The 10,352-nt window shown below is 68.9% G+C and overlaps 1 protein-coding gene across 1 annotated transcript in view; it reads left to right on the top strand.

The window, feature by feature from the left end:
* The window catches only part of NUDCD3 (NudC domain containing 3), a 13,898-nt gene extending 4,776 nt beyond the window's left edge, over positions 1 to 9,122 (top strand). Inside the window, exons 3-4 of the mRNA XM_035345263.1 lie at positions 4,309 to 4,441; positions 8,236 to 9,122. Coding sequence (XP_035201154.1) covers positions 4,309 to 4,441; positions 8,236 to 8,769 — 667 coding nt within the window. The 3' untranslated portion in view covers positions 8,770 to 9,122. The remainder of the gene's footprint in view (positions 1 to 4,308; positions 4,442 to 8,235) is intronic.
* Positions 9,123 to 10,352: the final 1,230 nt, after the last annotated feature.

Genomic DNA, 10,352 nt, shown 5'->3' on the forward strand with positions numbered 1-10,352 from the left:
GCGGGGCCGGCAGGAGCGGGGCCGGCAGGAGCGGGGCCGGCAGGAGCGGGGCCGCGCGTCCCAGAGCGGGGGGACCGAGCTCTGCGGCCGCCTCGGGTGGGGACGGACCCGCTGGAGCTCCCTGGGGTCCTCGATGGAGCCCGTGCTGCACGGGGCGGCGTTTTGGGGCTGAGGGGGCAGTATTGGCTGCCTCCCGTGGCACGGCACGGGATGAAAGGTGCCCCCAGAAGCAGCTGGGGGGGTTGTCCCCTCCCGCCCCCCCCCACGCCTCGATCGGACGCTGCCAGAAAAAGCCCCGGGGCCTCCCCGGGTCCCTGCCCTGCTCCCGGGGCCGCAGCGCGCCGGCAGCCGGCTGGAGCCCGGCACTTGTTTACTGCGGGTGTGAGCCGCGCCGTGAGGGGGGGTTGGGATTCAGCCCGCTGAGCGCTTTGCCGGAGACCTAATTAGGTGCGGTGCGCGGTGCGCAGGGAGCCGGCAGCCTTCCGGCGGCACCGGGGGCCTCCAGCACCGCGGCGGGGCCACGAGCCCACGGCGAGCCCTCCTCACGCCGCGGCGCTTCGCCGGCAAAACCGAGGTGCCCGGCGAGCCGGTGCCGGGAGGTGTTAAATCCGCGGGGGGGGGGGCTCCCCTTGCGGGCACAGGCGGCAGCAGGAGCACAGCCCTGGGATTTTCCACGCACGTGATCCCTGCGGCTCTGCAAACGCCGCGCTCCTCGTCCTGAACTCGCCGCTGTGAGCGGCCCCGGTGCGGCACGCGGGGTCGTTACGGCCCGCGCCCGGTGCCTGCTGCTGCGGGAAATGCCCCCTTGGGTCGGGCACGCGGGCGCCGTGTGCCTGCCTTTCTCTTTTCCTCGCTTGCTCGGAGCTTCGTTACTGCTTAACGAGATCTTTCCATTCTTGGCGACCTCCCGGACCTGAGCAGGGTTTCGTGCGCCGCACGGGGCCGCCGGCTGAGGGCCGGGCACGGGGCCGGGCTCTTTGGTCCCTGCCCTTTGCAGCTGCGCTGCGCTTCCCCTGCCCTGCCGGGGGAAGGGGCAGGGGCAGGAGAGGCTGCTTGGGGCCGGGGCGTGCTGGTGAGGGGTGCTGGGGATGGCAGGGGGCAGGGTGCTGCCGATGCCTCCTTCGTCCTCCGTTTTGGTTACTGGGCCTCTGCAGCGCCCGCCCGGCCTCCCCACACCGCCCTCCCCGGCCGTGCCCCGTGGTGCCTCTGCCGAGAGTGCTCGCAGTGCCTGGACCTGAAAAATGGGATTGGAAGGAGAAAAGTGAGGCCCCCGGGATGGGGCCCGAGCCGACTCCCTCCCGGCCTCGGCACCTCCTCAGGAACAGACCCACGCTGCCGGCTCCAGCGCCCAGCGCCTGCGTCCTGGCCTGGAAACTCCTCGAAGAGGAACTCTGCGAGCTGCCCTACTTCTCCCCGCTCGCAACGTCAAACCAAATCCTTCAGCGCTCGGTCCCTGCCCCCGGCCGTGCGCGGTGCTGCTGGCGCAGAGCTGCTGGAGCTGCTCCCCGAGGCGGGCGGTGGGCTCGGGTGGGCGTCCCCACGCTCGCTCTGTGGTGTCCGCAGGGCTCGGAGCGCCGCGGATCGCCGCCCTGCGGAGTTGGAACCAGGAGAGGCACAGAAACGTGCACGGGGCGAGCGGGGAACTCGCCCTGACGCCGGCAGCGCTGCCGCCTGGCCGGGTCCCTGCTCCCTTCCGCCGGGCTCCGGCCCCGCGCCGCGTGCCGCCGGGCTCTGACACGGTGACGGCAGCGCCGCGCGGTGCGAAACAGATTGGCTGCTTCTCGGCGGTGCATTGTTAAAGGTTTCACCTCCCCCAAAATGACACATTTGCGAGCAAAAATAGAACAAGACAGAACACACAGACCCACCCACACCATCCCCACCACCCGGCAGCCAAGTGCACGCGGTGCCAAAGCCCGGCTTTCCACGCCGGTGCTTTTTCACCCTCCCTCTGCTCAGCCCCGCTGCCACCTGCCCCCAGCCCGAGCGACCACCGCCACGGGAAGATCGCCGTCGGCTGCGCTCCGGATCCGGCCCCTCCGTCGGGCTCCTTCCCCTCGTCCTCAGGGATTCGGCCTTCGCCCGGTGGGCCCGGGGTCGGAGCTGCCTCCACCGAGCTGCAGCCCGAGGCCAGCGAGGGAGGCTGCTCCCAGCCGGGGATCCAGAGCCGATTCCTCGAGCGCCACCGGCACGGAGGGCAGCGTGTGCTAAGCACGCTTGGACCAGGCAAAGATCTGGGCAGAAAGTCTCCAGGCAAGGAGCTGCCGCTCCAGGAGGTGCGTGGGGACGTCGGCCTCCTGGCAGAGGCCTCTGACCGGGCTGAGGCCTGTGTTTGCCACCCGAATCTGCGGGGCCCGCCCAGGAATTCCCCCCTTGGCCTGGCTGCTCCGTGTAGGGGGCAGGGGATGGGGCTGGGAGGAAAACTGCCACCAGCGCCGCTTCGGCAGCAAGGCTGGGACAGAAGAATTGCGATGGAGACGTGGCAGAGCACGCCCTGCCTCGGTTTCCCCGTGGAGGTAACCCAAAAACACCGACTTCTCCTGGGGCAGCCGTGGAACGCCTCATGCCCGCGTGCAGCGGTGCCGACGTGCTTGGTGAGCTCCCTGGAAGGCTGATACCTCCCGAAGCGCCGTGTCCCGCAGCCACCCAGCCCCAGCACCTTCATCCCGAGGAAGAGGAGGTGTTCAACCCCCGCCGTTGGCAGCCGGCGCGTTACCACGCCTGCCCTCGCGCGGATGAGCTTTCTCCCCCACCCCGGCCTCGCTGGCTGAAGGCGACTCCGCGCTGCGCCCTCTCCCTGGCGCCTCGCTGACGGATTTCAGGGGGCACTGAGCTCTGCCTCGTGCCACGGTGCCACGTCCCAGCTCAACCTCCGGGGCTGGAAGCGGGGCTTTGCCGGACACCAGGACGTGGGAGGCGGGCGAAGCCACCGGCACCGTGGGCCAGGGCAGGCGCGCAGCGCTGCGGGATGCTGAGAAACCTGCGTGTGGCTGCCCGGGGAGGTCAGACCGGCGCAGGACTGGGCTGATTTTACAGAAACTTGGAAGGGGAAAAGCAGCCGCTTTGGAGCCCCACCCGGGTTTCTGGTTCAGCACTTAGACGCTCGCACCAGACCCAAGGACGCGGGGCAGAGGCCGGAGCAGCGCGGCAGTGCCATGTCCACGCGTGGAGCCCACAGCACGGCCTCTACCCGGGCTCCGCAGCGAGGCACAGGGACGGCCTCCGGGGCCACCAAACCCCTGCCCTGGGGACACGCCGCCTGGGGGTGACACCCGGCGGGGCACGGCTCCGGCTCCCCCCGTTCCTGCCCCCGGCGAGCCCCGTGCCCGGCCGGGAGCCCGGTGGCCGGTGGCCGCCCGCCCGGTTGCCGCTCGCGGCCCGCAGCCCGTTCGCCTCCTCCAGTCCGGGGGCGGTTGGAAGCCGACAGCTGGAGCCAACCAGCGCGAGCGCCGGGTTCGGCGCTGCCATGCCAACCCCGTTTCCATGGCAATTGGCACCCAATGGGCGAACGCCAAGCAAGGCCAAAATTCCCCAGAAAAAGTGCCGCCGTGCCCCCCGAAATCGCCCGCCCGGTGCCGCCGGGGCCGGGAGCCCGCGGCCGCTCGGTGCAGAGCCACGGTGGGACGGGTGCGGCCGTCACCAGCCACGAAGGAGCAAAAATCAGCCCCGTGTGCACTCAGACCCCTCGACAAACCCCTCCGATCGTCTCCCGAGCCTAATTTAATTAAAACCCTTGGATCTTACGTAATCCTCGGGGCACGGCGCTTGCTTGAAGCCGCCCCCACCCGCTGCCGGCGCGGGCCCCTCGGTGTGGGGGTGTTGGGACCGGCCGCCCCCCGGGGCCGCTCGCCCCCTGCGCCCTTACGTAAAGCACCGCAGCCCCGGGCCGAGCGCTCGGTGCGGCCCGAGCCACCCCAGGCTCTGCCTCCTGCCAGCGCCGCGGCCGTCGGAACAGATTTGGGTTGGGTCCCCTGCTCTGCGGGGGGGTTCGGAGGAGTAGGTCCGCGGCCTGCCAGAGCCAAAGGGAATCCCCCCGCGGCTGGGAGCGTGTCGAGGGCTGCTTTTCAATCTGATCACCCCCCCCCCCCCCGGTGGCTCCTCGTGTGCCCCTCTCCCCGCGAGTCCTTTCTGTGGTCCCATGCCCATCGCGGTGCGTGCCGTGTCTCTGGGGCCTCTGGGCAGCTTCTCCCTGCCCCGTACGCCCAGAGGCCGGGCTCACAGGGGCCCTGCCCTCCCTTCCTGCCCCCTGCCCCCCCCGCGCTGCGGCCTGCCCCGCGCTCAGCCTCTCGCCTGTTTTTCCCTCCCCAGGCGCCAGGAGCAGTTCCAGACCAACCCCGACAGCTACAACGGGGCCGTGCGAGAGAACTACGCCTGGTCCCAAGACTACAGCGACCTGGAGATCAAAGTGCCGGTGCCCAAGCACATCGTAAAGGGCAAACAGGTAAACGGGCTCTGAAGGGCTGTCCTCCAGCAGCTCCCTCTCCCCCTGCGAGCCCAGCTGCCTCCGAAGCCGTGCGTGGAGCGGGGAGGCTCCTCGGCCCCCTGCCCGTCCTTCAGACCGGGGAGCGGGACGGGGCCGTGCCTTGTTCCCGTTGTTCAGCGCCCCAGCGGGGATCCTTGGTGCTGCTGGCTACGTTCTGTGCCTTTTCCTCCAATCCCACCTCCTGCGCGCTCACGCCCAGGTTTCCGAGCCGTGCTTCCTGCTGCAGCCGCCTGCCACGTGCTCGGCTTGGGGCTCGCCTTCCCCCCGAGCGCCCAAGCTGCCGGCACCACGTGAGGAGCCTGGGCACGGGCACCGCTTCCCCGGGAGCTTCCTCGGGCTTGGAGCACGGCGTGCCTTTGGGCGGCGGTGGCACGGCTCCTGTGGCTGCGGAGCGGGATCAGGCTCTGGGTTTGAACTCCGGGGACTTTCCCAGCGCCCCCCTGCCCGCGGCCAAGTCGGGATTTTTCCCTTTCGGAAGCCCGCGCTCCCCCACCGCCCGTTCTCTGCGTCCAGGGCAGCCGACATGAGCGCGCTTGGCTTTGTTCTGCGGCTCCAGCCCGCACGGCTCCTCGCCAGGCCCACGCGGGGACGTGGGCAGCAGCGGCCCGGACCGGGGGGGCGGTGGAGCAAGCGGCTGTCACGGGGACAGCAGGGGCACCGCGAGATGCAGCATTCCCAGTGGGTCTCTGAAACAAAGCCAGGCTGCTCCTTGGAAGGGCTCGGGGGTGTCCGGGCGGATGTTCCGTCCCCTCTGGATCGTGTCGCCGTCACCGTGCCTCTCCCTGCCCGGGGAGGTGCCGGGGAGTTGTGCCCTTGCCAAAAAGGCAGCGTCACGCTTTGTCTACCCCATCCTCCGCCGCCCAGAGATGCGGGGGCCTTGCAGGTGCTCCAAGGAGCTGGGACAGGTCGTGCTTTTGTGCCCTGTCTCCTCCGCTCCCTTCAGACAGCTCTGGCATAGACGTGTTTGCTGCCAGCAGCCCCAGACGCCCGCAGGTTCGCATCCCTGCAGCCTCCTTGCCCTGCACCCACGTCCCTCCACGCTGCCCGGCCCCGTGCTGCGCGACGCCCCGGGGCGAGTTTGGTTCTGCCGAGCCTGGCCCGGGGCCTGCCCGGGGCACTGGACGGCTCCGACGTGAGGCTTTCCGTGTCCTGGCGAGGCGTCTCCTGCTCCTTGGTTCCTGCCTCCCTCCCGGGGCTCCTCCTGGCGCCTCGCAGCCAGGTTTTCATTTCACAGCGAGTCCTCGCATCTCTTCCAGCCGTGGGGGCTGCGGGCTGGGTTACGGGCCAGGGCTGGCTGCTTCAAAGCAAATTTGGAGCTAGAGAGGCTTGGGGCACGGTATCGATGGCTCCCGCAGAACAGGAGCCTTCCCCTGCATTCCCCACGCAGCTTCATCTTCTCAAAAAATCTCCAGCTTGGCTTCTGCCTGCCAAGGCGAGATTAAAAATCTCCCCCGTTTGGTCCCCGGGCTCGGAGCGCGCCCGGCTCTAATGCTGCTCAAAATCTTACTTCTGACACTTTTTGGCTCCAGGCTGTTGCTATGGCACATTTTCGCTCGGGCAAGCTCCAAGTTTCCTTGTACAGAGCTCCGCAGAGTGTCCGCGGAGCAGGACCGGGAGAAGGGGTAGGTGGGAGCGCTGCCTTCACGCTCCGCACCGCTCTGATCTACTTACAGGCGCAACGGGGGCCCGCGGATCCGAGCGCTTCCCGGGCACTTAAATAGAGATAATGACAACAGCCTCTCTTCTCTGCCTGGCTCGGAGGAGATGAGCTAGATTCGCTCCTAGCTTCGTGTTTGCTTGTTTGATTTGCGTGGGCGGGTGTGGGCGTTGTAGCGCGCACAGAAACCACCGCGCTGCGAAGCCGTGGCGGAGAGCTGGGCCCCGCGCTCCCCCCAGGGGCCTCGGAGCCGTGGGCTCCTGCGAGCCCCCCGGGCTGGTTCCCGGGCGCGAGGGCTTCCAGCCCTGCTGCAGGTCCCGTCCCCGGCAGCCTCCGCAGCCCTCTGCTGCCTGGGCCGGCGTGCCCGGGGGGCTCGCGGCGAGGAGCGGGCGGCGCCATCGCTTCGCGCTCTGACCGATGGTGCGGGCAAAGAGGCTGCACGGAGGCTTGGAGCAATTCTTGCCTCTGGGTTTTCTGCTCCCTTCTCCCCTATCTTTGTCGCCCCCCCGCCCTTTGGGTTAGGAGGAGGCACATTGCACGTTAAACAGCAATCCTTTCCCTAGCCCCGGCCTCCTCCCCAGTACCCGCAGCCACGTCTGAAGCGCTGCCGCAGGTTTCCCCACGCCGGGACGCTGCCTGTCGGGGCCTGCTGCCAGAGCTGCCTCAGAGCTGCCTCAGAGCTGCCCCCCGGCCCCACAGGCTGCCCCGTGCGGCTGCCTCGGAACGAAGCCTGCCTCGCCTTGAGTCGTCCCCTTCCCCTCGGATCCCGCAGCCCTGACGCCGTGGGCACCACCGCGGGGCTGGGGGCATCGGACCCCATCCCCCAGAGCCCCTGGGGGTGGCAGGGGGTCTGGCGGTGCTGGGGATGGGTCCTGCTTCCACCCGGCCTCCTCTGCTCCCGTCCAGTTCCTCAGCCCCGGCCGGGGGCTCCGTCAGGCGGCGGCGGGCACGCAGCCGTGGTGCCGGCCCCGACCGGCGCGGCTCTGCCCGGCTCTTGCCTGTGTGGTGCTAGTGAGTCACTGGAAATCTCCTAGGTAATGGGTAATGTAATAACGCTTCAAATGAGATCTGCAGAGCAGGAGGAAGATCTGGGGGAACTCTGGGAGAGAATGCAGGCAAATCTCACCGCAGTCTCCTCCTCTCAGGCGAGGGACCGGAGGGCTCCGGCTGCCCCTCTCCGGCCACGTCCTGCCCCGGCCCCGCTCGGGCTCGGCGCTGGCGCGGCTCCGCGCTGCCGGGAGGGGAAGGGCAGGGAAGCAGCATATGGCCTGGCCTCTTTGGAGACCGAGGCAGCGCCGTGCTACCGGGCGAAGCCGCAGTCTGCCTCTGTCCCCCGCGGGGAGCCGTGCCACCTCGGCGGCGGGTCGGAGCGGGGTTCCCCATATGGCTGCCGCAGGAGGGAGCTGGCCCCGTTCCCAGGGCCGGAGCTGCCTCGTCCCCGTGCCCCGCGCCCCTCGCAGCCCTCTGGCACACATCCCCCCGCACGCAGCCCTCCGGCACACACGCCAGGAGCTTGGTCCGTGCCCAGCGCTGGCTCTGCCACGGCCGTCGGCCGCAGGCTCAGCGGCCAAACAAAGCCAAGGAGCGCGCTTTTGGGCTGGGGCAGCGGAAGCCGGGGGAGCTGCGGTGTGGGCTGAGCCTTCCCGGGTCAGAAAGCCCCAAACCTGTGGGTTTTGGCGTTGGCCACGCATACGCCGTGCCCCTAACAGCTCGGTCGCAGCGAGCGGGCACCCGGCCCCTGCGCGCTGTACGGAGGAGGCCCGCAGTGCCGGGTTTCCCTGGGGGGAAACTGAGGCACGGGGGAAACCGAGGCGCAGGGAAGTGGCTGTGGCAGAGCCAGCTGGCGTGAGTCCCTCCGGGGCTCTGAGTGCCAGGCCCTGCTGCCTGCCGCTCCCGGGAGAGGTTTCCTTTCTTCTCCGAGCTGCCGCTGTTTGCTCTGAAGTGACGGTGGGATTCCCACCCTGCCGCTCCGCGCAGCCCCGGCGGCTCTTCTCGCTCTCTCATCCCCAGCGAGTGCACTTGACCCAGACCCCGACCGGCGCAGCGGGAAAGCGGAGCAGGAACCGTCCTGCTTATTTTCTCTCTGTGTTTCCAGGTGTCTGTGGATATCAGCAGCGGCGCCATTCGCGTCGCGGTGCTGGAGGGCAGCAGCCAGCGCGTGCTCATGGAAGGGAAGCTCACGCACAAGATCAACACGGAGAGTTCCCTCTGGAGCCTGGAGCCGGGGAAGTGCGTTTTGGTAAGGGCTGGCCGCTCCCGCCGCATCTCTAAACCTTGGCTCGCAGCTCCCCTGGGCTTGACCTGGAAATCCAGAGCAGCTGGAGGCTTGAGCCAGACCTGGACGTGTCCCACGCCGCCTTTCCCTGTGCAGTGTCCAGCTCACGCTGCCCTCTCCTGCGTGCCAGGCGAGGGGAAGCCCCTGTCACTCATTTCTGCCCTGCGCTGGGCTTCTCACGCACGCTGCCAGCCCTGCTGGGAGCAGTCGCTGTGGCCACGGCTCCCTTTCCCTTCCCCGCCACCCCAGCGCCGCGCATCGTCCTCCTCGAGGTTATTTGGGGGCTGTTGCTGCCCGGCAGCTCATTGCTGCTGGGTTCCCGGCCTCGGGACGTGTTTCTGGCGTGCTCGGTGACCCAGCTGTGGCTCTGCTCTCCGGTGGGCCGCAGACCCCGTTCCTTGCCCCATCCGGAGCTGTCCTGGGCTGCCCGTCAGCGCGGGGCCTCGCGTGTCTTGCACATCAAACATTTGCCAAATCCTCGTGTGAGTGCTGGGACCGCCCGGAGCAGCAGCTGGGCACCTGTTGCCACCTTTGCCTTCTCCTTCCCAGCCAGGGACCTCCCCAGAAGCGTTTCAGGAGCTCTCAGGGGCTGGCGCCAGCCCCAGGAGCGGTTCCGAGGCCAGGGTCCGGCAGCCGCAGCGGTTCCTGGCCCTGCGCAGGGCCGCGAGGTTTCGAGGCAGCGCGCTCACCTCTCGCCCCGCATCACGAGTGGGGCACTGACGGGCACCGCAGCCAGGCCCGGCAGCGTGACGTCGGGTGGGAATTTGCCGCTGGATGCAGAAGAGCCGAGGGAGGCACGTGGAAAAAATGCGCTGGCGCTGCCTGGCTGCTGGGAATCGGGCAAGCCCCGGGATGTCTGACTGCTGCCAGAACCTCGAGGGCCCTGTCGGAGGGAAGAGCTCCGAACCCGTCAGGCCATCCAAGGGTGTGCAGCAGGAGGCGATGGCATCATTACCCTGTGCTTTTAAAATATTCTCAAGTTTCGGCCGGTCTGGGAAGGCGCACAGCGCGGGGAAGGAGCGACGCCGTCCCCGAGGAGCTGGCCCCAGGGCGGCTGCGCTGCGGAAGCCCCCAGAGCGCGTTCCCGGGACCAGCGAGGGAGGCGGTGTTCGGTAAAGAGCCCAAGGAGGACGCGGGCAGCGCGCGGGTGGAGCGAGACTCGGGGCCTCCCGGAGCGACCGCGGGCAGCGCGAGGAGCCGGCCCCTCGTCTCCAAGCCGAGCTGGAGGCAAGAGCCTCAGATAAGCACGAGCGCAGGGTTGTGAGGATCTCCAGCTGGCTGCCAACGTACTGACGGTGGGATGAAATTTCTCTTGAAGAACTGTAAGGTAACTGGAGCACAGTGAGTAATGCTCGCCCGGGAGCCTCTCCTTTTCCCGTGCGCCGAGTAGCCGAAGCCTCCTCGCGATTCATTCACGGGAGCCGCCCAGCCGCTCGGTAACCAGCCGCCGAGATCCGCTCCTGGCAGGGGGCTGCGCGACAGCGGCCTGCTTCCCGCCCCCCTGCACAGCTCCACGCGTGGCACAGCTCCTGGCCAGCGCCTTCATCCCGCGAGCATCCTCATCGCCACACCGCGAGGCGCCGGTGACTTCCCGGCGGGGATTCGGGGAGGGGACGCAGCCGAAACTCGCGAGGTGCCGGCGCTGGAGTCACCAAGATGCCGTCGGCGTGGCGCAGGGCACCTCGGGGGCTCTGTTTGGAGAAAATCCGTGCGCTTCTGCTGCATGGTCCCAATCTGGTGCAGCCCCTGCGAGCTCGATCCCAGCGCCGAGGCTCGGCGGAGGCGAAACCTCTCCTGCCTGATCCTGTCCCTTGTGGGGGGCTGTCATCGCCCTCCCCTCGCCCCCAGCTCTTCCCCTCAGCAGGTTGATTTGCCGCCCAGCCCCTCCCAGCTCTGCCTCCCCTCGTCCCCCCGGTGTTCCCCTCAGTCCCTGACAC

This window comes from Oxyura jamaicensis, chromosome 22 (assembly GCF_011077185.1).
Source record: "Oxyura jamaicensis isolate SHBP4307 breed ruddy duck chromosome 22, BPBGC_Ojam_1.0, whole genome shotgun sequence".
NCBI classification, from domain to species: Eukaryota; Metazoa; Chordata; class Aves; order Anseriformes; family Anatidae; genus Oxyura; species Oxyura jamaicensis.